This window comes from Malaclemys terrapin, chromosome 4 (assembly GCF_027887155.1).
Source record: "Malaclemys terrapin pileata isolate rMalTer1 chromosome 4, rMalTer1.hap1, whole genome shotgun sequence".
Taxonomy (NCBI): Eukaryota; Metazoa; Chordata; order Testudines; family Emydidae; genus Malaclemys; species Malaclemys terrapin.
Window position 1 is genome coordinate 73,015,337 of NC_071508.1, and position 26,545 is coordinate 73,041,881.

At 42.0% G+C, this 26,545-nt stretch overlaps 1 protein-coding gene across 1 annotated transcript in view; it reads left to right on the plus strand.

The window, feature by feature from the left end:
• The window catches only part of PDHX (pyruvate dehydrogenase complex component X), a 107,468-nt gene that overhangs the window by 32,906 nt on the left and 48,017 nt on the right, over positions 1-26,545 (plus strand). The window contains exons 4-5 of the mRNA XM_054026920.1: positions 14,805-15,022; positions 19,779-19,877. Coding sequence (XP_053882895.1) covers positions 14,805-15,022; positions 19,779-19,877 — 317 coding nt within the window. The remainder of the gene's footprint in view (positions 1-14,804; positions 15,023-19,778; positions 19,878-26,545) is intronic.

The window sequence follows — 26,545 nt, forward strand, 5'->3', positions numbered from 1 at the left end:
AGTGGGAGTATGGAAAGAGTTAGTTTTATTATGTGAAAGATACAATTAAACTGTAAATGAAACAGTAGTGTGATTGCTCAGTAAGGTTTGTCAGATCAGAAATGTTCAACAACATATAATTTCAGTTGAAAATACAAAGTATTTTCAGTATTTGTTTTAAAATAGCTGTTCACATTCATATAACCATTTTTCCTCCTTTAGATTACATTGTTTTACATTGCTATTATATTGTTCCAGTTCATAGCACCTTGATCAAGTGAGCATTGAAAACCTAGAGTTTTTAAGCCTTCAGCTTAGTTTGCTGAACCACTCCAATAAATTGCATAGACCCTGTTCTGTGCTGAGCATTAAAATTAATGTTGGACCAATTATCAAACTTATTTCTTTGGTCCCTTTTGTCATCTCTGTTTTAGTAATAGATGATTGATACTTTTGCTGTCCTTAACGCTCTTCTCATCACTTTGGAATACTTCTCTCACACTTCTGTTTCTCCTGAATCTTACAGTGCATCTACAAGGAAATTTCATCAGAAACTGACTTGGTCACATCAATTTTTATACTACGGTATCAGTTGCAACTTTAATGTGGCTGCTGTCATGCTTTAGCTCAATGTCACATTGTTTGCTTGTGCAGAAGGGAAGAGACACCTAAGAAATTAGCGAGATTAAGGCATGAATGATGTACTTTGGTGGTTCTATGCTGAGCACAGAGCTATATCAGGTCTGGCAACCAGCACTACTTCAAGAGTTAATTCCTATATGTTCAGATAAACAGAAATAGCCAACCTCTCTGTGATACTGCCTCCTGGTGATTGCCATAATATTGAATGACTGGATTTTCCTGTTCCATACTAAGTACCCTAAATATTTAGTCTCTTAATGCCAAACCTGCACTTTTTTGATTGACAGAAGCCAGCCTTCTCCAGTGATTGCATGGCTGAGGCAACATCTCTGAGGTGTGACCTCCAACCTGAGCCCCAAATGCCCACATCTTCCAAGTACATAGCTACATATTGACAATGAGGTTGGAGGAGGCGGTACATAAATTGCTGAAGGTGTCAAGTGCCATGTGCAATCCAAAAGGCATTGAAGTGAACTGAAACAGCCTTATTGGAGTAGCAAAGACAATTTTTTCTTTAGACTCTGTCTTAAGAGGAATCTGCTAACACCCCTTTGTTGAATCCAGTATTGTTATATAGTTGGCTTTCCCTAGTTTGCCAAGGAGATCATCCACCTGGGCCATGGGATAGGCATTGGACTGTGAAATTTCATTTAGTTTCCTGAGGAATTGTTCTAAGATCCATCAGGTTTGGGAACCAAAATAATGGGACTTTTAGAGGAGAAACATTTAGAGGAGAGGAAAGTGATCAGGAACAGTCAGCATGGATTCACAAAGGGGAAGTCGTGCCTGACTAACCTAATTGCCTTCTATGATGAGATAACTGGCTCTGTGGATGAGGGGAAAGCAGTGGATGTGTTATTTCTTGACTTTAGCAAAGCTTTTGATACTGTCTCCCACAGTATTCTTGCCACCAAGTTAAAGAAGTATGGGCTGGATGAATGGACTGTAAGGTGGATAGAAAGCTGGCTAGATCGTCGGGCTCAACGGGTAGTGATCAATGGCTCCATGTCTAGTTGGCAGCCGGTTTCAAGTGGAGTGCCCCAAGGGTCGGTCCTGGGGCCGGTTTTGTTTAATATCTTTATTAATGATCTGGAGGATGGTGTGGACTGCACTCTCAGCAAGTTTGCAGATGACACTAAACTAGGAGGCGTGGTAGATACACTAGAGGGTAGGGATCGGATACAGAGGGACCTAGACAAATTAGAGGATTGGGCAGAAAAAAACCTGATGAGGTTCAACAAGGACAAGTGCAGAGTCCTGCACTTAGGATGGAAGAATCCCATGCACTGCTACAGACTAGGGACCGAATGGCTAGGTAGCAGTTCTGCTGAAAAGGACCTAGGGGTCACAGTGGATATGAAGCTGGATATGAGTCAACAGTGTGCTCTTGTTGCCAAGAAGGCTAACGGCATTTTGGGCTGTATAAGTAGGGGCATTGCCAGCAGATCGAGGAACGTGATCGTTCCCCTTTATTCGACATTGGTGAGGCCTCATCTGGAATACTGTGTCCAGTTTTGGTCCCCACACTACAAGAAGGATGTGGAAAAATTGGAAAGAGTCCAGCGGAGGGCAACAAAAATGATTAGGGGTCTGGAGCACATGACTTATGAGGAGAGGCTGAGAGAACTGGGATTGTTTAGTCTCCAGAAGAGAAGAATGAGGGGGGATTTGATAGCAGCCTTCAACTACCTGAAGGGGGGTTCCAAAGAGGATGGAGCTCGGCTGTTCTCAGTGGTGGCAGATGACAGAACAAGGAGCAATGGTCTCAAGTTGCAGTGGGGGAGGTCCAGGTTGGATATCAGGAAAAACTATTTCACTAGGAGGGTGGTGAAACACTGGAATGCGTTACCTAGGGAGGTGGTGGAGTCTCCTTCCTTGGAGGTTTTTAAGGCCCGGCTTGACAAAGCCCTGGCTGGGATGATTTAGCTGGGAATTGGTCCTGCTTTGAGCAGGGGGTTGGACTAGATGACCTCTTGAGGTCCCTTCCAACTCTGATATTCTATGATTCTATGATTCTATGACTTGTCAATCTTGTCTAGTCTTAGCATGGCTCTGATCTGTCCCTGCTGTGTCTTGCACTTCCTCAGGTGTTCAATAGATTTGTCTTTGTTTAATAAGGTTCCAAGGCTATAGGGGACCACATCTAGTCTGATCTCCTGTAAAACTAGGGGTTGTTGGGGTTCAGTTTAAATCAATAGAGATCAGTAAATGTCGATTTCAGCTGAGACACTGAAATTGACTAACAAATATGGATTGACAACAGTCAACAGGAGTGCAGCCTCCTCTGTGTTGTACCTGCAGAGATTAGGTGTCACCCATCATGTGGCTGCGCAGCGAGCCCTTTGCAGCCCCGCTGTCACAGACTGGCTCTCTCCGTCCCATGACTGTGGAGCTTCAGAGAGCTCCCTGCACTGCCACAGGACCAGTGATGTCCAATCCTTGCATGTGCAAGGTGCGGGAGAGGCTGTGGTCCTGGCACAGCAGGACAGAGACCCCTGGTCAGGGCCGTGAGGAGACGCTGGGGAACAAAAAGAGCAGGAGCCATTTAGCAGCAGGGGGCTGCTTGTTCTCCTCTGCCTCCTTGCAGTCCTGGCGGGAGGGTCTCTGCTGTGCTGTGCCATGACTGTAGCTTTCTCTACACCTTATGCCTGCAGAGATTGGATGTCACCAGTCCTGTGGCCATGCAGGAAACCCTCTCTGCAGCCCCTCTGTCATGGCCCTGCTCTCGCCAGCTGGGAGTGCCGAGGTTCTCTGTTCTGCTTTGCTAGGAGGCAGAATAAGCTAGCATTGCAGCCTTTCCCGCACCTTGTGCCTGTAGGGATTGGTTGTCACTGGCCCCGCAGCAGTGCAGGGAGTCCTCTGTAGCCTCACTGTCACGGGAGGCATTTTTAGTCACAAGTGGGGTGGGTTCCAACTCTCCTTAAAAGACCACCTACTCTCTGTTATACTGACTTTGCAGATGATCTCATAGGGGCTGTGTAATTTTACCAGGAGCTTGTTAAACCTGAGTCTACCGGGATTGGGCAGGGGCAAACTATATCTAGTGTCTGTTGTAACATGTAAAAAAGGGTTTGGAGTCCAAGTGGGTTGTTTCTCCCCAACCTCCCTAATAAGATCCAAAATTTCACAGCTCTATTGCCCATGTCACAATTCAAAGGGGAGAATCCTGTGAAAGCATGAGGGACTTCTTGAACTGCAAAGAGGGAGGCAAGAAAGAAGCCTGTCCCAAACCTTTCCATCCACCTCCACAAATCTACACACCCGATATATTGAGGGGTTTCATTGAGCCTTTCTGGAAGAGGTATGCATACTAATTTTACCTTGAGACGTTCCTGAAACTCCTGCACAAGGTAGGGCATAACAGTTACTCTTTTGTATGGACCTTTGTAAGTACAACTCCGATGAAAACCTGGCACAGTTTCTGCATTTTATTGACTGCAACAGAATGGCCCCCAAATAGTAATAGGGTATTATGCCTCTCACTAAAATGTGCTGGTGTCCTCTTGCATTCTTCTCTCAGGGTACACAATGGGTTCCCCATTCATTGAAATGGGATGTTTACCAGGAATACAAGTACTAAGGATTCCTTGAAGCTTCCCTTTGAGGGCTACTCATTGACAACCCAGTCAGGAGAGGCAGAAATTGGCATTCTTTCTGTGCCCCTGTTTAATGAAAAATGGTGTTGCAGTTGGTCTGGGGTTTTCACTCTCTTCAGATGCCCAACACAGGATAATTCTTGAGCTGGTCATAAGATCTGTGTCTGTGCATATCTGGATATGGCTATCAATGTGACATACCTCTTTAGTCTTTGGAATTCTAGTCACCTAATAAAGCAAATTCCTGCATTGCTTAGAGCAGAGATATTGTGTGGCTTCAGCCTTGTGAGTGACTGATTGTTCCATTAACCACTGCTACATTAACCACTGCTACTCAGGGAAGTCTATCCACAAATGTTGTCCTCATGGGCCAAGGCTGATGGTTGATGGAGTCTAGCTAGATCCCAGACTTCAGGTAATTTTACAAGTATTTCTCTTGGGATGCATACACCTGGGACCAGGTCTATCTTGACTTTAATCTCTGATTCTGATTTTTTTTTAATTATTATTCTTACCTCCCCAAAATGCAGAGTCTTGAAGTGGGAATATATCCCTTAACTCTATCATAGAGACCTCCAATCTGCAAACTGAATCTGGGCTGGAGACTGGTAGGGCCCAATTATGCTGGTGCACTAAGGTTTAGAGTCCAGTCAAAGTTACCACATGGCCTAATCACTCAAGTGCTGGAGGGTTTAGGGGGAGATACCTTTTCAGATGATGAAACTCTTCTTTGAACAAAAGGCCTGAGCCTTTTTGGGTTTCTGACTCAAAAAAAAAAAAAAACATGAAGAAGAAACAACAAGTCTGAAAACAATACATGTGGTCTGAAATCCTCCTGATCATCAGTAACTGGAGTCTATCCCTAGAACAGGAGACTACTTCTTTACCTGCTCTCTGATGATTGGGTCCGGCTTGCTGCCCTTTGAGAACTTTCTACTGGGTCCTAGGTGTGTTCTCTCCATCAGCCATAGCCTGTTTTGTAAAGAAACCAGGACTTGGGGAAACCATGACCCTGTGGGCACTTCAGTGGGTCCCAGAGGGTCTCTATGGGCTGTCACAGGTATCTTTCATCCAACAGTATCCAAATGCTTTACAAAAGTGAGAATCACCAGCCCTATTTTATCAGGAGTGGCTGACGCACAGAAACATTGAATGACTTGCCCACAATCGCAGAGTCACAGAACTGGGAATAAAATCCAGGTATCCTAACTTCCACTCCTTCACTAGATAAGAATGCTCCCTGTTAGTTATGAATTCACAGAATGTATCTGAAGAGTCAACTTTGGATCAAATTTACTTGTGTCCTGTACAGATTGGGCAACGTTTATCTGTGCATTTGGGCCAACTACAGTGCTGCACTGTCTTGATTTAAATTAAGACACAACCACTTCACTGGAAGTCAGGTAAACATGAGCTGCCTGCTTAAAGCTCCTTGGATTTTCATCGTTTGTTGTGAAAAGATTTAACCTTCATTAACTTCGATTTCTGTGGGGAAAGTTTCTCTCAAGTGATGCTTCAGATTCTTCTCTTGACTTCAATGTGTAGTTACCAGAAGCAAGTATGGTATAGAAAACAGAAGGCTAAAAATACAACAGAACAAAATAAAAATGTGAAGTTTTAGCTGAGGTATTTGAGGTTGATGACTACTGCAACAGTAAAGCTCATTCTTAAATTAGAATTTCTCTTCTCTAAAATTTTTATTAGCTGAGCATGGGAAAGAAAAAAGGATGAATAACTGTTATGAAGAGCTGATTTCAATGTTCATTACTATTTGCTCATTCATACCATTTCTCCTGAAATAGTTAAGGTGATGTGTCCTTGTGTAAAACTTTGCAATAACGTTTTCCCCTCAGTTAAGTCTCCATCATACCTTTACATCTAGTCCAGTCGTTTTCAACCTTTTTTCATTTGTGCCGCCCCCCCATTTTTTTTTCTAATGGAGGTGTGTACCACTTTGAAAATCTTAGACATAGTCTGTAGACCCCCAAGGGTCCATGGACCACAAGTTGAAAACTACTGGTCTAGTCCAGTGTAAAGGGGTTCATAGCTGTGCTGCTCCGGAGCAACCCTGGTAGGGAATTCTGACTGAGAATCCAGAGGAAAGTAATCTGCTCCAACATTCCTAAATGCAGATTTCAAAGCGTTCTCCCAAATGCCCCATCAGCTGTACTTCCTGGCACATTTGGGTGAGGTGGATTGGAGCTAAGGCTGCACCCGCTCCCTGGCTTCATGCTCACATAGGGAAATAGTACCCTTCTCTTCCTCCAGCTCCCCGCCCCAACCTCTCTGCATATAGGCTGCAGGGAGGCCATGCAGGGGTCTTATTCCTGTACTGGCAAACTCAAATATGTTTAAAAATTAGGCCCCTCAAAATCATGAGATTGACTTTAAAATCATGAGACATTTAAAAAGTGTTTATTTGCTTTTTAAGCTGTTAAGGGTGCACTTGGTTCACATTTTTAAACTTTGCAACCATATGGGCTGTAAATTTATATATTTAAAAAAAAAAGTTGAGATTCTCACAATAATCACTTATCTCCAGGAACTGTGACTCTAAGAAAAATACGAAATAATGTGAGATTAATTATAAAATCCAGGAGAATTGGCAACACTATAAGGCTGGGCCATAACTTGACCCTAACTAACCTAAGAAACCATATGTTCCTATCTGTTCATCCTTCTACCCCTGTAGGGTTTATTAATGCCTCATTAGAATGTATGTGGTACACACATACACCATGGTACTGTTTTGAGTGATCATTTAAGAAATGGAGGCTGATTATCAAAGGAGAAATTTTATTCTTACAAATGTAAACCTTTGTAATCTGCAAAGATGAAGAAAGAAATACAGAAAAGGTGTTTAAGAGAAGTTTTGGAAAATGCACTAACTTTTTCATCATATACAAGTTTAAGAGAAGCTCTTCAGAGTGCTGGGTGGTATTTGCTTCGGGATGTTGCCTGTAATGGGTTTATGTTAAGCATCAAACATCTGATTTATGTTAAAATTATTGCATGCAAAACCTCAAATATCATCAGAGCACAGCTTGTGAAATGCCTTGGGAAGTGTGACAATACCACAGAGTTAAGGATATGGGTGTTTTGTTGTGGGGGTTTGATTGTCCATTTACAATATTTTTTTCTTCCAATTTGTTTTCTTACAATGATAGATCATTCAGGATACACTGAGACTGGATTCAAACTGATGTTTTAATTCATTCAAGTTCCTGGTCAGTAGTAACTTAGAATGAGCACTGAGAGAGAGAGAGATTTTTTTTTTTGCCATTACTTGTTGTGACATTATGAGTGTAATATAATATCTCATTGAAAGGTGACAGGGCCAGAAAGTTAATTAACTCCCAGACTGACCTGACCTATGGCCGAACCTAGACTGGTTAGGAAGATATGTAAATGAATAGAGCTTTGAAATGCAAGTCTGCATTGTTAGAGGTAAAAGGGTAGATGTTTGCTCAGGGCTTGTGATGTAAGCAAACAAGTCTTGTCTATTGCTATAGTTTTAATTCAAAGATCAAAAAAGGAATATTAACATTTATGACGATACTTGAGTGAAATAGTATTATTGTCTCTATATGTCTCTTTGAAGGTTGTGGTAACCTGTATCTGAACTGTTTAATGGATAAATTACCCTGTGCTAATTGCCAGGATGTTTTGAAGAAGGAGAGTTAGGCCTATTGTTTTCTGAGGCAGAAAGGCTGCTGGAAATGTCTAAGAACCCTGGGACATGATCCTACTTCATCTCAGATCTGCTTTGGGTTTCAAGAGGGGGAAACCTTAAGCCACAAGGATTGAGATCCCCAGTCACTGACTGGAGTCACCCTGAATATGGACATTGGACTATAACCTATGGACTATATCTACAAGGACTTTTGGCAACTACAAGCTCACCTCTGCTATGTATCTGAACCTCAAGAATTGAATTCAAGTCTGTATGTATATTGATCTTTTAACCAACACTCTTTTCTTTTTTAATAAATTTTAGCTTAGTTAATAAGAATTGGCTATAAGCGTGTATTTTGGGTAAGTTCTAAGATATAATTGGACCTGGGTATGTGGCTGATACTTTAGGGGCAGCAAGTGAGCCTGGGGGACGCTCGGGGGAGACGTGTGGGGTGGCAGGCAGGGCCGGGGCAGAGACCCGGCCCCAAGCATTGGGGAGCAGCGAGCAGGGAACTTAGCTGCCACAAGGAATTGCTCCGCGCTGCATGTTTGAGACCCCTGGTTTAAATTCACTTCACAATCTTTTCTTCTGCTATCTACATTGATAATGTATGCCCAGATACTAGGGTGACATACTTTAGAAATGCATGTCATAATAATAAAATATCATCACATCTTGATTGACATGTAGGGTTTTTTTCTCAAATGAAACTTTTGAATATATTCATTGTGTTAATGGAGGAGAATTTATTTGGGGAGTAGAGAAAGTAGTGCCGATGTAGATCTTAATATTTCTTTTCATTTTAAAATACTCTTCATGTAAATTTTAGTGTTCATGAAAGGAGTTGGACTGACAGTAGGGTTAATGTGAAATTCTTCGTATCCGAACATGCTCAGCAGTGACAACCTCCCCATTTCCTCCTGTTGAGGTGCCTCGACCTTGACCTGGAGGGACTATCTCTAAGGGGTGAGAGGATAATCTTAAATAAAATATGCTACTGTAAATCCATTTAAGCCGCTGACCTCTGGCTTTCTGGAAAAGGGCAGAGAGTACACAAAACCAGTATGCAGAAAGTAATACAGGGATAAGAGTAACTAAATTAAATTCCAATATTTGGATCCTCCTAGTGGACTTAAACAATCTTGTTAAACTGGACTTGGTAATGCTTGTTACCTTGAAAACCTGGCTGAAATAACTGTAAAGTCCATATGACTCATTGCAATAGGCTTGCTCACATGTGTCCACTTTCATATTCTAGCTTGGATTTTTACTGAAACTTGGTGGGTTGGAATTCTAAAATCAATGGTTATACCTATTTAGGAAGGATCAAGCAGGCAAAAGGGGAGGGAGAGTGGCACTCTATCAAAAATGACATTACCTGTTTCAGATAACATGGAAGAAAATGATATTGAATGATTGATATCCTAATAGATAAAGTACAGATGGGGTACTAGCTGGTGTTGGCTACAAACGCCAAATCGCACTATGGAATAGGATGATTGTTTCCTTGTGCACCTATCTGTGTGTGGGGGGAGGAGGGGAGAAGCTGCATCATCATTGGGGACTTCAGTTTGAGTGAGACACACTGGAGTTCTCATGCTGCCAATACTAAAACATCCTTGGAATTTCTGAATGTTACAGATGAAAATTTCCTAACTCAGAAAGTGTTGCAGCGAACACAGGAGAAGGTCTATTACAGAATTCCTGCAAAAGATAATGAGGAACTGATCAGAACTAAAATTAATGGTGGCTTAGGCACACGTGATTGTGAGTTGATCAGATTCATAATATGCAAGCAGAATAAAGTCGTGACCATAATATATTCATTCTCTCTCTCTCTCTCTTCCTCCCACCCCCCCTGCTTTAGTAGGGCTAGTTCCACAAAGCTGAAAACAACCCAGGGTCACTCAATGAAATTAATAGGTAGCAGGTTTAAAACAAACAAAAGGAAGCTCTTCACACAATGCACAATCAACTTGTGGAACTCGTTGCCAGGGTTTTGTGAAGGCCAAAAGTATAAAGGTTCAAAAAAGAATGAGATAAGTTCATGGAGGATAGGTCCCTCAATGGCTATTGGCCCAGATGGTCAAGAATGCAACCCCATGCTCTGGGTGTCCCTAGCCTCTGATTGCCAGAAGCTGGGATTGGATGACGGGGGATGGATCACTTGATAATTGCCCAGTTGTGTTCATTCCCTCTGAAGTACCTGGTATTGGCCGCTGTCGGAAGACAGTATACTGGGCTAGATGGATCCATTGGCCTGACCCAGTATGGCCATTCTTCTTTATCAGCTAGGAGAAAGAATTTAATCAGAAAAATGTGAATAACTGGAAGTCATTTAAGAATATCTTACTAGATGCCCAAAAAGGCACAACCACATGGTGCTGGTATTAAAAAAAATGGTGTAGAGGTGAAGAGAAGGCAGTTATAAAAAATAATATATAATCCCAAAAGGAAGAAAGAGGAAGTTAATCATAATATAAATCACAAGTTAGGAATTATAGAAAATTGATAAGGAACACATGGATAAATCTATGGGTAGGAGGGTTAAGGATAGTAAAAAGGAGTTTTTGAAAAATATATTTGGAACAAAAAGAATCCTGACAGTTATATTGGTCTATTACTAGATGGAATAGGTGGAATTATCAGTAATAATACAGAAAAGGGAGAAGTATTCAATAAATTCCAATTACTTAGACAAGTTAGATGTCTTTAAGTCACCAGGGCCTGATGAAATGCATCCTAGAATACTCAAGGAGCTGACTGAGGAGATATCTGAGCCATTAGCGATTATCTTTGAAAAGTCATGGAAGACGGGAGAGATTCTGGAAGACTGGAAAAGGGCAAATATAGTGCCAATCTATATAAAGGGAAATAAGGACAACCTAGGGAATTACAGACCAGTCAGCTTAACTTCTGTACCCGGAAAGATAATGGAGAAAGTAATAAATCAATTTGCAGAAGATAAGGTGATAAATAAGTCAGCATAGATTTGTCAAGAACAAATGGTGTCAAACCAACCTGATAGCTTTCTTTGACAGGGTAACAAGCGTTGTGGATGGGGGCAGGGCTGGTGCAACCATTTAGGCGACCTAGGCAGTCGCCTAGGGCGCTAGAATTTGGGGGGCGGCATTTTCTTCAGCAGCGACCGCGGCGGCTGGATCTTTGACCACCCCGGTCGCTGCCTGCATTTAGGCGGAGGGAGCTGAGGCAGTGGAGTGCGGGGAAGGCCGCCTGCAGCAAGTAAGGGGGGAGGTGGCAGCACGCAGGGGAACTCCCCGCCTCAGCTCACCCCTGCCCCGCCTCCTTCCCAAGCACACCGTGGCTGCTTCACTTCTCCCGCCTCCCAGGCTTGCGGCGCCTAAGCTGATTGGCGCCGCAAGCCTGGGAGGCGGGAGAAGTGAAGCAGCGACGGCGTGCTCGGGGTGGAGGTGGAGCATGGGTGAGCTGGGGCGGGGGGTGTACCTCAGGGCGGAGAGTGAGGAGCTGCCGCAGCGGGGGTGCTCAGGGCAGAGGGGATAGCTACTGCGGGGGAGGGGTGCCTCAGGGCGGGGGCTCGGCGATGGGGGGGGCACAAGGTGGAAGTTTCACCTAGGGCGCGAAACATCCTTGCACCGGCCCTGATGGGGGCGGGGGGGAAGCAGTAGACGTGGTATATCTTTAGTAAAGCTTTTGATACTGTCTCTCATGACCTTCTCATAAACAAACTAGGGAAATATAACCTAGATGGAGCTATTAAAAGGTGGGTGCATAACTGGTTGGAAAACTGTTCCCAGAGAGTAGTTCCCAGTGGTTCAGACTCATGCTGGAAGGGCGTAACGAGTGGGGTCCTGCAGAGATCAGTTCTGTTCAATATCTTCAATATCTCATTAATGATTTAGATAATGGCATAGCGAGTACACTTATAAAGTTTGCAGATGATACCAAGTTGGTTGCAAGTGCTTTGGAGGATAGGATTATAATTCAAAATGATCTAGATAAACTGGAGTAATGGTCTGAAGTAAATAGGATGAAATTCAATAAAGACAAATGCAAAGTACTCTACTTAGGAAGGAACAATCAGTTGCAAACATATAAAATGGGAAATGACTGCCTAGGAAAGAGTACTGCAGAAACGGGTCTGGGGGTCATAGTGGAACACATGCTAAATATGAGTCAGCAGTTTAACACAGCAAACATCTTTCTGGGATGTCTTAGCAGGAGTGCTGTAAGTCCAGAAGGTGTGTGGGTTACATAAACAAGACACGAGAAATACCAGTAATTCTTCTGCTCTACTCTGTGTTGATTAGGCCTCAACTGGAGTATTATGTTCAGTTCTGGGTGCCACATTTCAGGAAAGATGTGAACAAATTGGAGAAAGTCCAGAGAAGAGCAACAAAAATGATTAAAAGTCTAGAAAACATGACCTATGAGGGAAGATTGGAGAAGAGAAGACTGAGGGGCGGGACGGGACATAACAGTTTTCAAGTACATAAAAGATTGTTACAAGGAGGAGGGAGAAAAAATTTTCTTAACCTCTGAGGATAGGACAAAAAGCAATGGGCTTAAATTGCAGCAAAGAAGGTTTAGGTTGGACATTAGGAAAAACTTCTTAACAGTCAAGGTGGTTAAGCACTGGAGTAAATTGCCTAGGGAGATTGTGGAATCTTCATCATTGGAGATTTTTAAGAGCAGGTTAGACAAACACCTGTCAGGGATGGTCTAGATAATACTTAGTCCATTTTTAAATCAGCAGGACCAGATAACTTGCTTGCCTGAGAAGCTCGCTGTACTGTTAATGTTGATTTTTTTTTTCAACGAGTCTTGGAGTGCTGGAGATATTCTAAAAGACTGGGGGAAAGTTAATGTGCCAAATTTTAAAAAGGGTGAATGGGGTGATCAGGGTAATTACAGGTCTGTCAGCCTGAGATCGATCCCAGCTAGAGAATGGAATGTTTGATGCAAAATGCAATAAAGAATTAAAAGAAGGTAATGTGATTAATGCAAATCAGCATGGAAAATGCTTCCAGATTGTGGCTCCTACACTGATTGGCAGGGAGGTGGGCAAAAGTGGTTTTGTGGAAGAGGTTTACAACCCCCACCGCAATCCTGAGGCCAGTGAGGGATGGGACCTGTCTAGTCTGACTTGTACCTGGTGCCTGTGATCACAAGGTACAGTTCTGATGTCTGGGGATTGCCAGGACGTAGGAAGCTTTCCGGGGCATCTCTGTGGTGGTGTAGGAGCTGCTACAATGGCTGTAGACTAATTGATGGAGGAATCCTTCACTGACTGGTTAAGCTGACTTTTGCAAGCAGCACAGATCCCTCATAATGGGGATCAGGGTCTGTCCTTGCATTTTTCTGTGCAATATGCCCTGGAACTGATCTGCTTTAGCAGATTAATTATACCATATTTGCTAGTATTTCCATTCACATGGTTCCCAGAGCATTTTATAGGGGTTACTTGCTAACAACAGAATTGCTGTCACTTTTCAGGTCAGACACAACAACCTCCGTAATATTAAAACAGCCATTAGAATTGGAAGCAAAGAATAACATTGTCAAATATAAATGATGGGGAATTGTAGTTGCTGTTGAGACTCCCCCGCCCCAATTTTCTTTACTGTTTTTTTTGCTGGTTGTCCAAGCTTCCAGGGGCTCTGATGGGTAGGACCCTACCAAATTATTGGTTTATTTTGGTCAATTGCATGGCCAGGGGGGTTTAAAATTAGTTTCACATTTTCAGATGTTTACATCTGAAATGTCAGGGTATCGTAACAGTGGGGGTCCCAACCCAAAAAGCTGTTGGTGGTGGGGGGGGGGGGCTGCAAGGTGATTGTAGTGGGGTTGTGGGATTGCTACTTCTGTCCTGCTGCTGGCAGGGGCCCACAGAGGAAGGCTGCTGGCTGAGTGCCCAGCTCTAAGTCAGCACCACTGCCAGCAGTGGCACAGAAATGAGGGTCACGGGGGGAGGTTACCGGCAGTCTCCTGCCCATGCACATGGGGTGACGGCTTGAGCTGCAGCCTCCCCGTGTGTGTGTGTGTGTGTGAGAGGGTGGGGGTTGACAGCTTGAACTGTGGAGCTTTCTGCAGCCAGGGCAGGTTCCTGGAGGTGTCTGATCTGTCCTGGGAGCAGTCCCTATAAGGGAAGAGGAAGTCCTGTCCCTCCCCATCCCCAGCTGGGGGCTTGCACAGGGGAGGAGCCCCTAGCTAGGCATGAGATTTCACGAGGGAGATCAGATTTCACAGTCCGTGATGCGTTTTTGATGGACGTGAATTTGGTGGTGGGTGGGGGAGGGGAGGATAGCTCAGTGGTTTGAGCATTGGCCTGCTAAACCCATGGTTGTGAATTCAATCCTTGTGGAACGGGGCATCTAGGGAACGGGGCAAAAATCTGTCTGGGGATTGGTCCTGCTTTGAGCAGGGGGTTGGACTAGGTGATCTCCTGAGGTCCCTTCCAACCCTGATATTCTATGAAATAAGCTGAAAAAACTAAATAAAATGTTAGCAAGACATGATGGACTTACCCAAAGCTGAGAAATTGTCTTGGACACTTAAACCAAAATTTTCCAATCTGAGGCCTGAATTTAGGCACCTGAATCTATATTTAGGCATCTAAAGAAAGTGGCGTCTTTTTCAGAGGTGTTGAGCACCTGCAGCTTCCACTGACTCAATGGATTTAGATATTTAACTTGAGGCGCACTCACATCTGTAAAGTTTTGGCATAACTTAACACCCCACCCTGATTTCCAGTACCAACTGTTTAATATTGGTCCTAGACTTTTGTTAGTTATAAGAATAAAACTTGATGTACTCATACGTCAGTGGTATGCCTGCAACTTCTAGATCTTTTTTTTTTTTTTTTTTTTAAAAACAGTAGATAGCACTATGTGTTACTTATATGTAATGTTCTCATTGTCTTTTAAATTTAGATGGAAGAAGGAAGTAAAAATGTGCGTCTGGGAACACTAATTGGTTTGCTGGTAGAAGAAGGACAGGACTGGAAGCAGGTTGAAATACCAGCAGATACTGGTGATCCATCTTGTCTGGCACCCCTGATGGCACCGCCTGCAGTTGCACCTACTCCCCCTCCAGTAGGCATTTTAGCTTCAGCCTCTACCAAAATGGAACATGGGCTTGGAAAACTACCGTGAGTTTCTGTATTCCCATGAACAACCCTTTCAGTGTGAGACTTGAGGGTATTTCCACTCCAGGCGGGGCCAAATTCGTCCCTTTTGTAACTTCAGTGAAATCAGTGGAGTTGCACCAGGGATGAATTTTGTCTCCGTAGCTAAAATCAAAGTATTGTTTGAGAGATTCTTTACATTTGCCTGGTTTGTTTAGGCCTTGTCTACAAAGGAAGATTTTGTTGTTGTTTTTTGTTTTCTATAACCTAAGACATGAATTTAAATCAATATAGTTATACCAGTATAACTCCCTGTGTGGACACTCTTATTCTGTATAAGAGTTCCTTTTTTTCAGTTTAGTTTATGTCACATGGGAAGAGTTTTAAGCTAAACTGAAATAAATTACTCTTATACTGGAATAAGAGTTTCATGTAAGGGGTTCTCAGTAGAGAGGTGTGGAGTGTTCAAAAGTGTTGATGTAAGTGTGCCCTCTCATTACAACTTAGGCAAATTTGTAAGGACACTGTGGTAATAATCAGTCAAAACATCTTTATCACTTTTTGCAGATAACACAAAAATTGGGGAGGAATAAATAATGAAGAGGACAGGATACAAAGCAATCTAGATCACTTGGTAAACTGGGCAAAAGCAAACAATATATGTTTTTATTATGGCTAAATGTAAATCTACATCTAGGAACAAAGAATGTAGGCCATACTTACATGATGAGGGACTCTGCTAGAAAGCAGTGATTCTGAAAAAGATGTGGAGTCATGGTAGATAATCAGCTGCACATGAGTTTCCAGTGTGATGCTATGGCCAAAAGGCTAATGTGATCCCTGGATACGTAAATGGGGAGTCTTGAGTAAGAGCAGAGAGGTTATTTTACCTCTATATTTGGTACTGGTGTGACCACTGCTGGAATACTGTGTTCAGTTCTGGTATCCACAATTCAAGAAGGATGATGATAATTTGGAGAGGGTTCAGAAAAGAGCCATGAGAATGATTAAGGGATTAGAAAACATGCCATATGGTGATAGACTCTAGGAGCACATTTTATTTAGCATAGCAAAGAGAAGGTTCAGGGGAGACTTGATCACAGTACCTACATGGGGAACACATATTTAATAATGGGCTTTTCAATGTAGCATGATCCAGTGGCTGGAAGTTGAAGCTAGACAAATTCAGCTTGGAAATAAGATGTACATTTTTAAGAGTGAAAATAATTAACCACTGGGACAATCTGCTAAGGATCATGGAGGATTCTCCATCACTGACAATTTTTCAGTCAATATTGGATTTTTTTTTTTTCTAAAAGATCTGCTCTAGGAATTATTTTGGGAAAGTTCTATGGCCTGTGTTATACAACAAGAATGACTAGATCAGGGGTTCTCAAACTTCATTGCACCATGACACCCTTCAGACAACAAAAATTACTACATGACCCCAGAAGGTGGGACCGAAGCCTGAGCTTGCCCAAGCCCAGTCGCCCCAGGTGGTAGGGGGCCAAAGTCGAAGCCTGAGCCCCGCTGCCCCAGGTGGGTGGATGGGACGGGCGGGCTAAAGCCAAAACCTAAGGGCTTCAGCCCCAGGTGGGGGACTTGTAACCTGAGCTCCGCCACCCAGGGTTGAAGCTGAATAGGGTGACCAGATGTCCCGATTTTATAGGGACAGTCCCAATTTTTGGGTCTTTTTCTTATATAGGCTCCTATTACCCCTCCACCCCTGTCCCGATTTTTCACATTTGCTGTCTGGTCACCCTAAAGCCGAATCTGAGCCCCACCGCCCAGGGTGGTGGGGCTTGGGCTTCGACTTTGGCCCCAGCGACTCTAACACCAGCTCTGGTGACCCCATTAAAACGGGGTCTCGACCCACTTTGGGGTTCGGACCCATAGTTTGAGAACTGCTGGACTAGATGATCACAGTGGTCCCTTCTGGTTTTGTAATCTATGAATTTATGAGTAAGTTTGCCAAAAACAGGAGTTAAGTATCAGCAGCCTATAAAGGACGGGATTAGTTTTCAAAATGACCTTGACAAATTGGAGAATGTGTTTGAAACGAACAAGATGACCAAAGGAATATGACCCAACAAACTGAGGCCGTTATAAACAGGGTTAATATCATTCTGTCATGTGTTAACAAAAGTGTCTTATGTAAGACACAGGAGGTAGTTGTCCCAGTCTACTTGGTACTGGTGAGGCCTCATCTGGAGTACTGTGTCCAATTCTGGGTGCCACACTTTAGGAAAGGTGTGGACAAATTGGAGAGAGTCAACAGGAGGGCAAAAAAAAGGTTTAGGAAAATCCTGACTTCCAAGGAAAGTTTGAACATGCCCTTTTTTTTTTTTTTTTGTCTTGAGGAAAGAAGAGTGGGCGGGAACCTGATAAGTCTTCAAATGTGTTAAAAAGAAGTCCAATTGTTCTCCATGTCCACTGAAAGCAGGACAAGAAGTAATCTGCAGAAGGGGAAATTTAGGTTAGATATTGGGCAAAATATCTAACCTAAAAAGTAAGATTCCCAGGGAGATTGTGGAATACCTTTCATTGGAGGTTTTTTAAGAACAGGTTAGGCAAACACCTGTCAGTGATGGTGTAGGTAGATTTGGTCCTGGATTAGCGCAGGTGGCTGGACTTAATGACTTCTTGAGGTCCCTTCCAGTCCTACAATTTCTATGGTTCTATGAGTGTTGACCACTATACAATTCAATTAATTTTTTAGCTCCTCGCCTAACTATCTGTCCAATTTATTTGTTTAATTTTGCTATTAGCATTCAGGCTGTCCTAATGCAAGTAGGGAAGACCTTTGGAAGACACTAACTGAGGCTTCTAACAGCATGCTTGCTATAGTAGAAGAGTGATTAGAGCACTAACAAGGGTTAAATCAAGTGCTTTGACATCTGAGAATGTTAGAACAGAAACTGATTCAGTGACGCTCCTAATCATAAATGCGTGACAACTAATTTAAAATCAAATTAATGTCTTTAATGATTTACATTCCTTGTCAAGCTGGTATTACCGCACTTGGAATTCTTGTGTGGTTCAAAGGGCTCCGCTCCTACCAGCTCTTCTGTTTATCTGTTCAAGGCATTCTTTCAAGAATTTGGAGAAATAAAATCTGGTCTCAAGTACTAATGTTGCTCTGTTATTTTTGCTAAATTAACTTTTGCATCTAAGAATTTTAAAGTTTTGCCTGAGTTCACTATATTCTTATGTTATATAAATTATCTTAAGATAAAATGAATGCTCTGGAACTTTTCTCTAATATACCTCTCAATTAAAATGCAGAATTGGGTTATGATGTAACCTTTGTAGTTTCTGTATAGCAGTGGAGATCAGTGTTACGTGCTGTAGATGATGTGCTTAACTCTGTCTCTGGAAAGGTACTGCAAAGCATATCCTGCATGGGTTGAGATGACACAGATACAAGTTTATGATGTTTGAGAGTGGGAGGAAACTGCATTGAACTTGTAAAGCTGAAAATGAGATTAGAATTATTTGTATAAATTCCGTATTTCTCAGTCCAGATGATCTGTTGTACTTCTAGAAGTTTGTCCAATAAACTTAAGTCTAAAAGCAAAAATTGAAGATGTTAAGTATAAAGATTGTTATAATTGAAATTAGACAGAACTAATGATGCAATTGTCACTACCTCACCTGCTATTAAAGAAGAGCAAGCTTGTGTAAGTATGTATACACTGCCATTAAAACTCTGGCTGGCCTGTGCCAGCAGGCTTGGGCTACGGGCTGTTTAATTGCGGTGTAGACTTCTGGGCTCGGGCTGGGGCTCGGGCTGGAGCCCAGGATCTAGGACCTTGCAAGGTGGTAGGGTCCCAGAGCTTGTGCTTCTGCCAGAGCCTGGACATCTACACTGCAATTAAATACCCTGTAGTCTAAGCCCTGTGAGCCCGAGTCCGTTGGCACAGGGCCAGCCGCAGATGCAGAGATACCTTGTGAGACGGTAAGCATACAGGGCCAGCTCCTCAGATGCAGCAGGGCTCCTTTATACTACCTTGCCAAGAGATGATCTATGCAGCCGATATATCTGGCTCTGTGGTGATCACCTATTTATATGGGGATCCTCCAATGGTGTTGAGGCTTCTATGTCACCCCATTCCTTGCTGGTAGCATAAGGTAGATGGCTGGGACCCCAGATGTTGGGATGATGCCCAGCTGTTGTTTCAGCTCCTTGGGGTCACTAGTAGCTGTAGTGTAACCTCAGGGCTCTGATACTCTGGTATAGTAGAGCCAACCCTTCACATTGCAGCCCTGGGATCAGGGGAGTACAAAGGTAAACTTTATGCTACTTTTGCACAGACACCCACTGACTTGCACTGCATTCCCCACAGCTGGAACTAAAGCTCTGGACCTTAGCACGTGGTATCCAGAACCTTCTGACATTTTGAGTGTGAAATTCATTCACCTAACCCAGGGGTTGGCAACCTTTCAGAGGTGGTGTGCCGAGTCTTCATTTATTCACTCTAATTTTAAGGTTTTGCGTGCCAGTAATACATTTTAACGTTTTTAGAAGGTTTCTTTCTATAAGTCTATAATATATAACTAAACTGTTGTTGTATGTAAAGTAAATAAGGTTTTTAAAATGTTTAAGCAGCTTCATTTAAAATTAAATTAAAATGCAGAATCCCCCGGACTGGTGGCCAGGACCTAGGCAGTGTGAGTGCCACTGAAAATCAGCTCGTGTGCTGCCTTCAGCACACGTGCCATAGGTTGCCTACCCCTGACCTAACCCTATTATTTAGGTGGTTTTCTTTTTTAACTTCAGGATTCGCTTAAGTCCTGCTGCCCGCTACATTCTAGAGACACATGGACTTGAACCAAGCAGTATTACTCCCACTGGGCCTCGAGGAATCTTCACTAAAGAGTATGTATAAGCCTGCTATAATTAATCTAAATATTTTATTCATTTCCTTTTTCAGCCTAGCCCGAACTCCATGGTGTTCAGCATACAAGACCCACTTGTTCTCTCAACCTTTTCCTTCGGGGGAATTGATTGTTTGGATGACCAACAGAGGATGTGGGAGGCTGGGTTGGGTGACATTGTAAGAAGTTTGTATTTTTCTTTGTATGATCTCTGGGACAGGACTGTCCAGCCATGTGACAGCTGGGAGAGATAGTGCAGCCCTCCCATTCCCCTTAGCCCACTACTAGAATGATTGACAGCTCCCAAACTGTGCTGTCAGCTGGCACAGGGGTTTCATTGGGCCTGAAGAGCTCCCCCACATGCACAGAAGCAATAAAGTGTCAGAAGAAGCAGCAGAGGCCACCCTTCCCTAACACTTGTTTTATGGTGAATCTGAGCCCCTGCTTTCCCGCACATGGGTCACTGCTGTAGCCTTGTATTTTATTTAAAGTGAATTTAGTAAGTTTGTATTGCATCACCGTGGGTTCGGCTCTGGTGGCTACAGTTTCAAGTTCAACACAGTGAAAGTCACCTCTGCTATTTGCTTCAGATTTAGAGTCTCTAGTAACATAAAGACCAAGGACAGTGACTACACATACATTTACAAGTACAAGGTCTAGTCTTATTTATTATTTTATTAAAGTTACAATTAAAATTATGATTACTCATGCATAGAGAAATTCTATAAAGACCTATGCACAAGTTACAAATATAGTCATACTCACATCCTCAATGATATTCTTGGGGTCTGATGGATGCCTTGTCAATTGATCATCAGGGTTGGTTCCTGCTGAAGTTTTCCTATACGGAACTCATTTTATCCAATTTGGGAGCCCTCTCTTATCTTGTGATTCTGACTAACCTAACACTCTGTGCATGTGCGTGAAGCTGTCTACCCTGTTTTTCCTTATTTGTATTGTCCCCCAAGAATATTGGGGTACCTCGTTTTTCATAGGTTGTAGTTCCTTTTATTCTTATTAGCATTTACGCACATGGTGCACCCTGCAGTTAGGGCATGTGTTAGAAAAATGTGACTACCTGGTATCTTGTAATCAAAAATTAATCTTAATCTTAATTTTTTGCAGTACCACCCATTCGCACATCTATTCCCATAATTTTGTGGCATAGGGTCATTCTTTGGTCACTTACTTATGTCAAGCATTTCTTAAGCCTATGGCTAAGCTGACATCTTTCAGGCCTCAGCCTGTAGCCCTTGCTTTTCAGCCCTACTTACTTAGATACCTAATACATAATTATCACTTCTAAATACTTATCAATTTTATACTTCTATAATCCTACAATTTAAATCTGTTTAGCCTACAATGATTATATACGACATAGCATATATCTAATTCTAACATCACACAATAAATGAATGATAAAATGAAGTAATTGGCTGCACTGCTGACCCCAGCAGACACAAGAATTCATCTGTGGAGTCTAGAGTCTGATTTGCTTCCATTTTAGTACAGGTAGGCTAAAGACATGGAACTTAGTTCTGAAATTCCTCAAAGTTTAAAGAGGTCAAGGTCTGGAATTCTCTTTCACAACCATCTCTGTTTTTAGCCTGTCTTTAATTCTGTTGTGAATGTTGAGGATTCTGGGATGGTTTAATGTGCTCCTTATATGCCTGGGATGCACTATACTCTCCATTAAGATGTGGTTTCAGTCAAGGCACCCAGCAGCCTTTGGAATTGGGTGCTCATTTGTTAGCATTATGGATCAGGGATTCCTGACCTTGAAATGATGCCCCTCAAATCTGCATGTGTGTTCTAGTAAGGTTGTGTGGAAAGGGTTTCCTTCTGGAAACTGATTTTGTCCTGGATAAAACCACTCCCTCTGTAGGCAGACTCCCACTCGTATTCTTCACACACCTGTTGAGCTGCTGTAACATGCTGGCTTTGTATGGTTGAAACCTTATATCAAAGATGACCAGGTTTGTTAGGCTTGAGTTGAACACAGTAACAAAACAAGAAACTATGAAAGTGTTTCCTTTCTTAACCTTTGTTTCCTACAGACTGTGGCCTGGTTTGGATTAAATAGTGAGCTGGATCGAGGGGGTATCATTTGTAATAGCAGCACATTATTAGAAAGCTTTTTAATTATATAAGTGCAACTGTAAATTATGGTGTGTAACTAGTCCACGGCAGGTGGGAACCCTCTGGGACTCTGAGCTATCTAATTAACATCCTCTAGTTGTCATGGAAATGTACCACAGATTCTGCTAGGAAGGTAATTATTACAGCTACAAAAATGTGTCTCTCAAAACTTGTGTTTCATCTGTTCAAAGAAGTTGACTCGGAAATATCATTTTTAAAGATATATCCTGCTGTTTTAACCATTATTTTAAAATGGAGAAGTGTTGTAAGTACCTATAGACCCCCTCTGTTTGATACTGTCTGAAAAGAAAAGTTTGCAGATATCTGTAGACAGGTACTCTCTGTTTGGATGAAATATTGCACGTTTGCATGAAACTCAGCAAAATACACGCTGTGCTGCACAGCTAAACAATTCAGGCCTCTTTATCAAGTAGGATAATAGGTAAATAATCATGGAGGTAGAGCACTACAACACAGCTCACTTGGATGTATTTAAAAGCAAACAGGTTGCTTGCTGGTCATGGATATTCAGTGTTGGCCACCAAAGTACAAGAATCAGAGACATGTAAAACCAGGAACAGAGGTGGACATTAAGTGAGGTTTTGTTTGTTTCCGCCAACTTGATATCCCAAAAATAATATGCAATTTACAACGTAAGTAGGGTGACCAGATGTCCCGATTTTAGAGGGACAGTCTCAATATTTGGGGCTATGTCTTGTATAGGCGCCAGTCTAAAATTGTACAACCCCCATTCAACAATGCAATGAGTATGGGTAATGGCTGCTAAGCTTACCTCATTGAATCAGATTCTGACTATAATGCAGTCTTGATGCTCACTCTTTTAATGGCATAGAAGACGACACCTGACAAGCTGAGATTAGCACCCATGTTTTTGCTTTGACAAGCTATGCAGTAAATCAAGTATTGACTGGGATCCAATACTTTTGTTCAAGGAAGAATATAGATTGTTTGGAAAGCTGGCTAGTATGCTTCCTGGATGAGTAATTGCCTTGTGCAATAAATAGAAAGGCATGGCACTTGTGAAAATGAAGACATGATTCAGTTGTACAGACACTGAAAATATCAAGTAAATATAGAGGAAGCTCTAAAGAAAAAAGACTGGATGATAATGGAAGAAAGTGTAGGATACAAGGGGTATTGCCTTTTGGAAGGGCCAAAGCCACATGCCTGCCCTGTAAATTCATGGTGCTCATAAAATTAACACAAATATTACGTTTAAATGAGATTTCTTTCTCACTCTACCCATTTTTAAATGGTGCAAAAAAGGAGGAAAAGAATATGTCTCCATATTTAAATTCTTTTTGTCAGTCTGTTTAGCAAATGCATCATCTACTTCAGTTCTTAATGGCTAGTTTGTAATCCTTAATTTTTAGTATTTCTTTAAAAAAGAAAATGAGGGAAAGAAATTAATACTGTGGACAATGTTTGCCTGCATTTTCTCTAATTTCTGCACATTGTAACTTGTTCACGTTTTTCATCCCCTTGTCTTCTGGGACCTGCTAATACTCCGCCTAGTTCCAGTTAGTTGCTGTATACATTTCTCCACATAGCTTGACCAGTGCATCGGTCTTCACATGCCACATCCATACTGTTCCGATCCTGAGATCTCTCAGAACATGACAAATTACATGGTGTTTTAGTGAGATAGATAACTGTCAAATTGGGACTAGCTTGATAATTCCAAACATGTGAGAGATGGGCCATCAGTTCTTGAGTTCCTATGTTTAGAGAAGAAAGCCTAGTAGATTAAACCATTCAACTCTTGGCCTTAGTTCTTTGAACATATTTTGGTGTAGTAATTTATCTACAGCTTGTTTCTATTGGAATCTAAAGATGGCAGTAAGAAATATACAACTTTCAGCGCAACTAAATTGTATGATATAATTTCTGAACCAGCTAACACACACATAATGTTTGTGTGCTATGAGGGTCTGCCTTGCAGTTGAATATTAATGTGCTAAAGATCTTTTTCTATAGCTTTTGGTCAAACATATTTAGGCATCTTAATGTATTTTTTGTCTTAAAGCTGTGACTATAGTTGTAACAATTTCAAGTTAGCAGCTCTACCTACTGTTAGCACAGAAGTAGTCTTACAGCAGTATTAAGCCTTCTCATTTCAGCTTCCTGTCCTCACCTCTCTCAAAATGCAACCCAGATACCCTTCCTCTCCAGTGGCATTGGAAGAGACCATTGCCTACCTCCAGTAAAAGTACAGAAGACGCTCTTCCTTTGGATAACAACTGGAAACAAATATTACTTTAAGCAGGGACTGAACTCACATGGTAGTGTTTCCTCCATATGGAGTGCTGGTTTCAATTTTCACTGGCTCTCACTTTGTTTCTCTGTGTATCAGTTTCCCAATCTATAAAGTGAAGACTTTATTTACAGTTCTATGTAGATCAATTATTGTTTGCGTTGTAAAATGCTTTGAGGCCTATGTTAAGACACCATACAAGTACAAAGTATTTGTAACTTTTTTATCCTTAAAATTTGCATTTCAATATAAATCTCAGGATGCAAGTCATTTTAAACTTCTATCACAATTTTTACTAAATAGCAATACACAATGTATAACTTAATTGACAAGCTATTCTTGATCAGTAGCCGCACATTTTCCATGCAAGCCACAGGGAACCAATTTAATTTTATTGAAGCTGTGGCTTCTAAAGGAAGATAAACACTTTAGAAGTAATTTTAGTACATTAAACACAATATGCATGTTTCAGCCTATTATTCTTTACTTATTTATTTATTAAGCATTTACGTAGTGCTGTAAATGTATCCAAGGTCTCGCAAAACACAGACACCAGCTGCTGTATAGAATGGTTTTCAATAATATTTTATAGCATGAAAATCAGAGTATATAATGGAAAAACTACTTCAACCTCAATCTCTGTAGCGCTGTGAATAAAATGCCTATTGAGAATGCAACATCCATTGCAATCTTTTTAAATAGCTGACTGCTTGTTCTGTACATGGTAATTAAGGCTTATTAGATTGATATTTAAGATGTAAAAGTTTTAGGGCTTTATTATATTGGATTTTAAAAGACCTTGCTCGATAATGTGAAAAGTCAAATAATTAACTGCTTTTGTTGTTTTTCACCTTAACGATCAACATGTAACTCAGTAAATGGTCAATTTTAGGTTTATGCTGACAGGTCGTTGTTGGTTTGCTTAGCAGAGAAGATATGGCAGTAAATAGTCAGTGAGTACATCACACTGGAAAACACAGTCAAGGAACTCTTATATTTTCTGGACTCTTAAACTGACTCCTTGATTTAGGGAGAGATTTTAGGGAAGGGGAGACAAAAAGTAATTCACACAATTGCCAATTACAGTTGCCCTTTGTCAGGGCAATTCAGAAGTTGTTCCCCCCTGTGTGCCCAAACAAATTGGGGAAGAGATGGTGACCCAGCTCAGACTCAACAAAGCAACACTCCATGGAACAGATTGCATCAGACTAAAGAGTGGCACAGCTTACACAATCGGGATCTAAATCCAAAGCCCATTGAAGTCAATAGAAGGACCCCAATTTACATCAGTTCGCACTGGACCAGATCCTCACTGTTTATGCTGGGAAGCTCTGTGTTGCTTTGTACCCAAGGTTGTTCCTTAAAAGTATAACCTAGCTTTTCTCTCTTGTTGTTGGGTTTTTTTTTCAGGCCAAATTGCAGGTGGGATTTCTGGTTTTAAGGATAAAATTAAAAAAAAAAAACGCCGTCAACGTAAACAAAAGGCAGAGAGAATAGGTATTCTACAAGTGTATGTCAGGGTGGATCCCATGGCAGTTGCAGATGCACCTCGTGTGTCCGAGACTGTACCTTTTGAATAACATTGTCCATTGGGGCTGCACCTTGTGCTGCCTTGTACACCTGTTTGAGGGCACAAATTCAGAAAGGGTAGAGAAGTTGTGACCTTCCCTCTTGCTGCTTGAGACAGAAAGTAGTGAGCGTTCAACCCACTACTTGCTTAGAGATTTTAACTTTTTTCTTTCCCCCAGCTAGTCTGTGAAGAAAACTTACCTTAAAACTCCCATTTTCCTTGACTTAGATGTTCTGGGGGGAAAAGAGAGAGAAAACTGTTCATGACATATACTTTCCCTGCACGCCTGTACAGCAGGGTGAAGCACTTCGCACCAACCATCGTGCTTCATGGTGGACTCTGAAATGTCATGGTTCAAACCACACTGGTCTTGTGATTGACTAATTTCTATCAAAGATGGACATATTTGTTGCCTCTTCAGCTGAGGGGAGAGCCACATGCCTGACAGGTGCTCTGCCTACAAATCCTTCTCTTCAGTTACCCACAAATCCAGTGCTGCTGGGTTCAAGTTACATCTGCTAGAGAAATGGGTCACTTTGGAACCAAAGGTGACGGTCGCTACCAGAACAACACCAAAAAAACCATCATTGGCCAGTGCAGTCTCAAACACACACCATACCCTCGGCTCGGGGAGTGTGTGTGTGGGGGGGTAGGATGGAGAGGGAGAGGCAGGAGAAGGTGATGC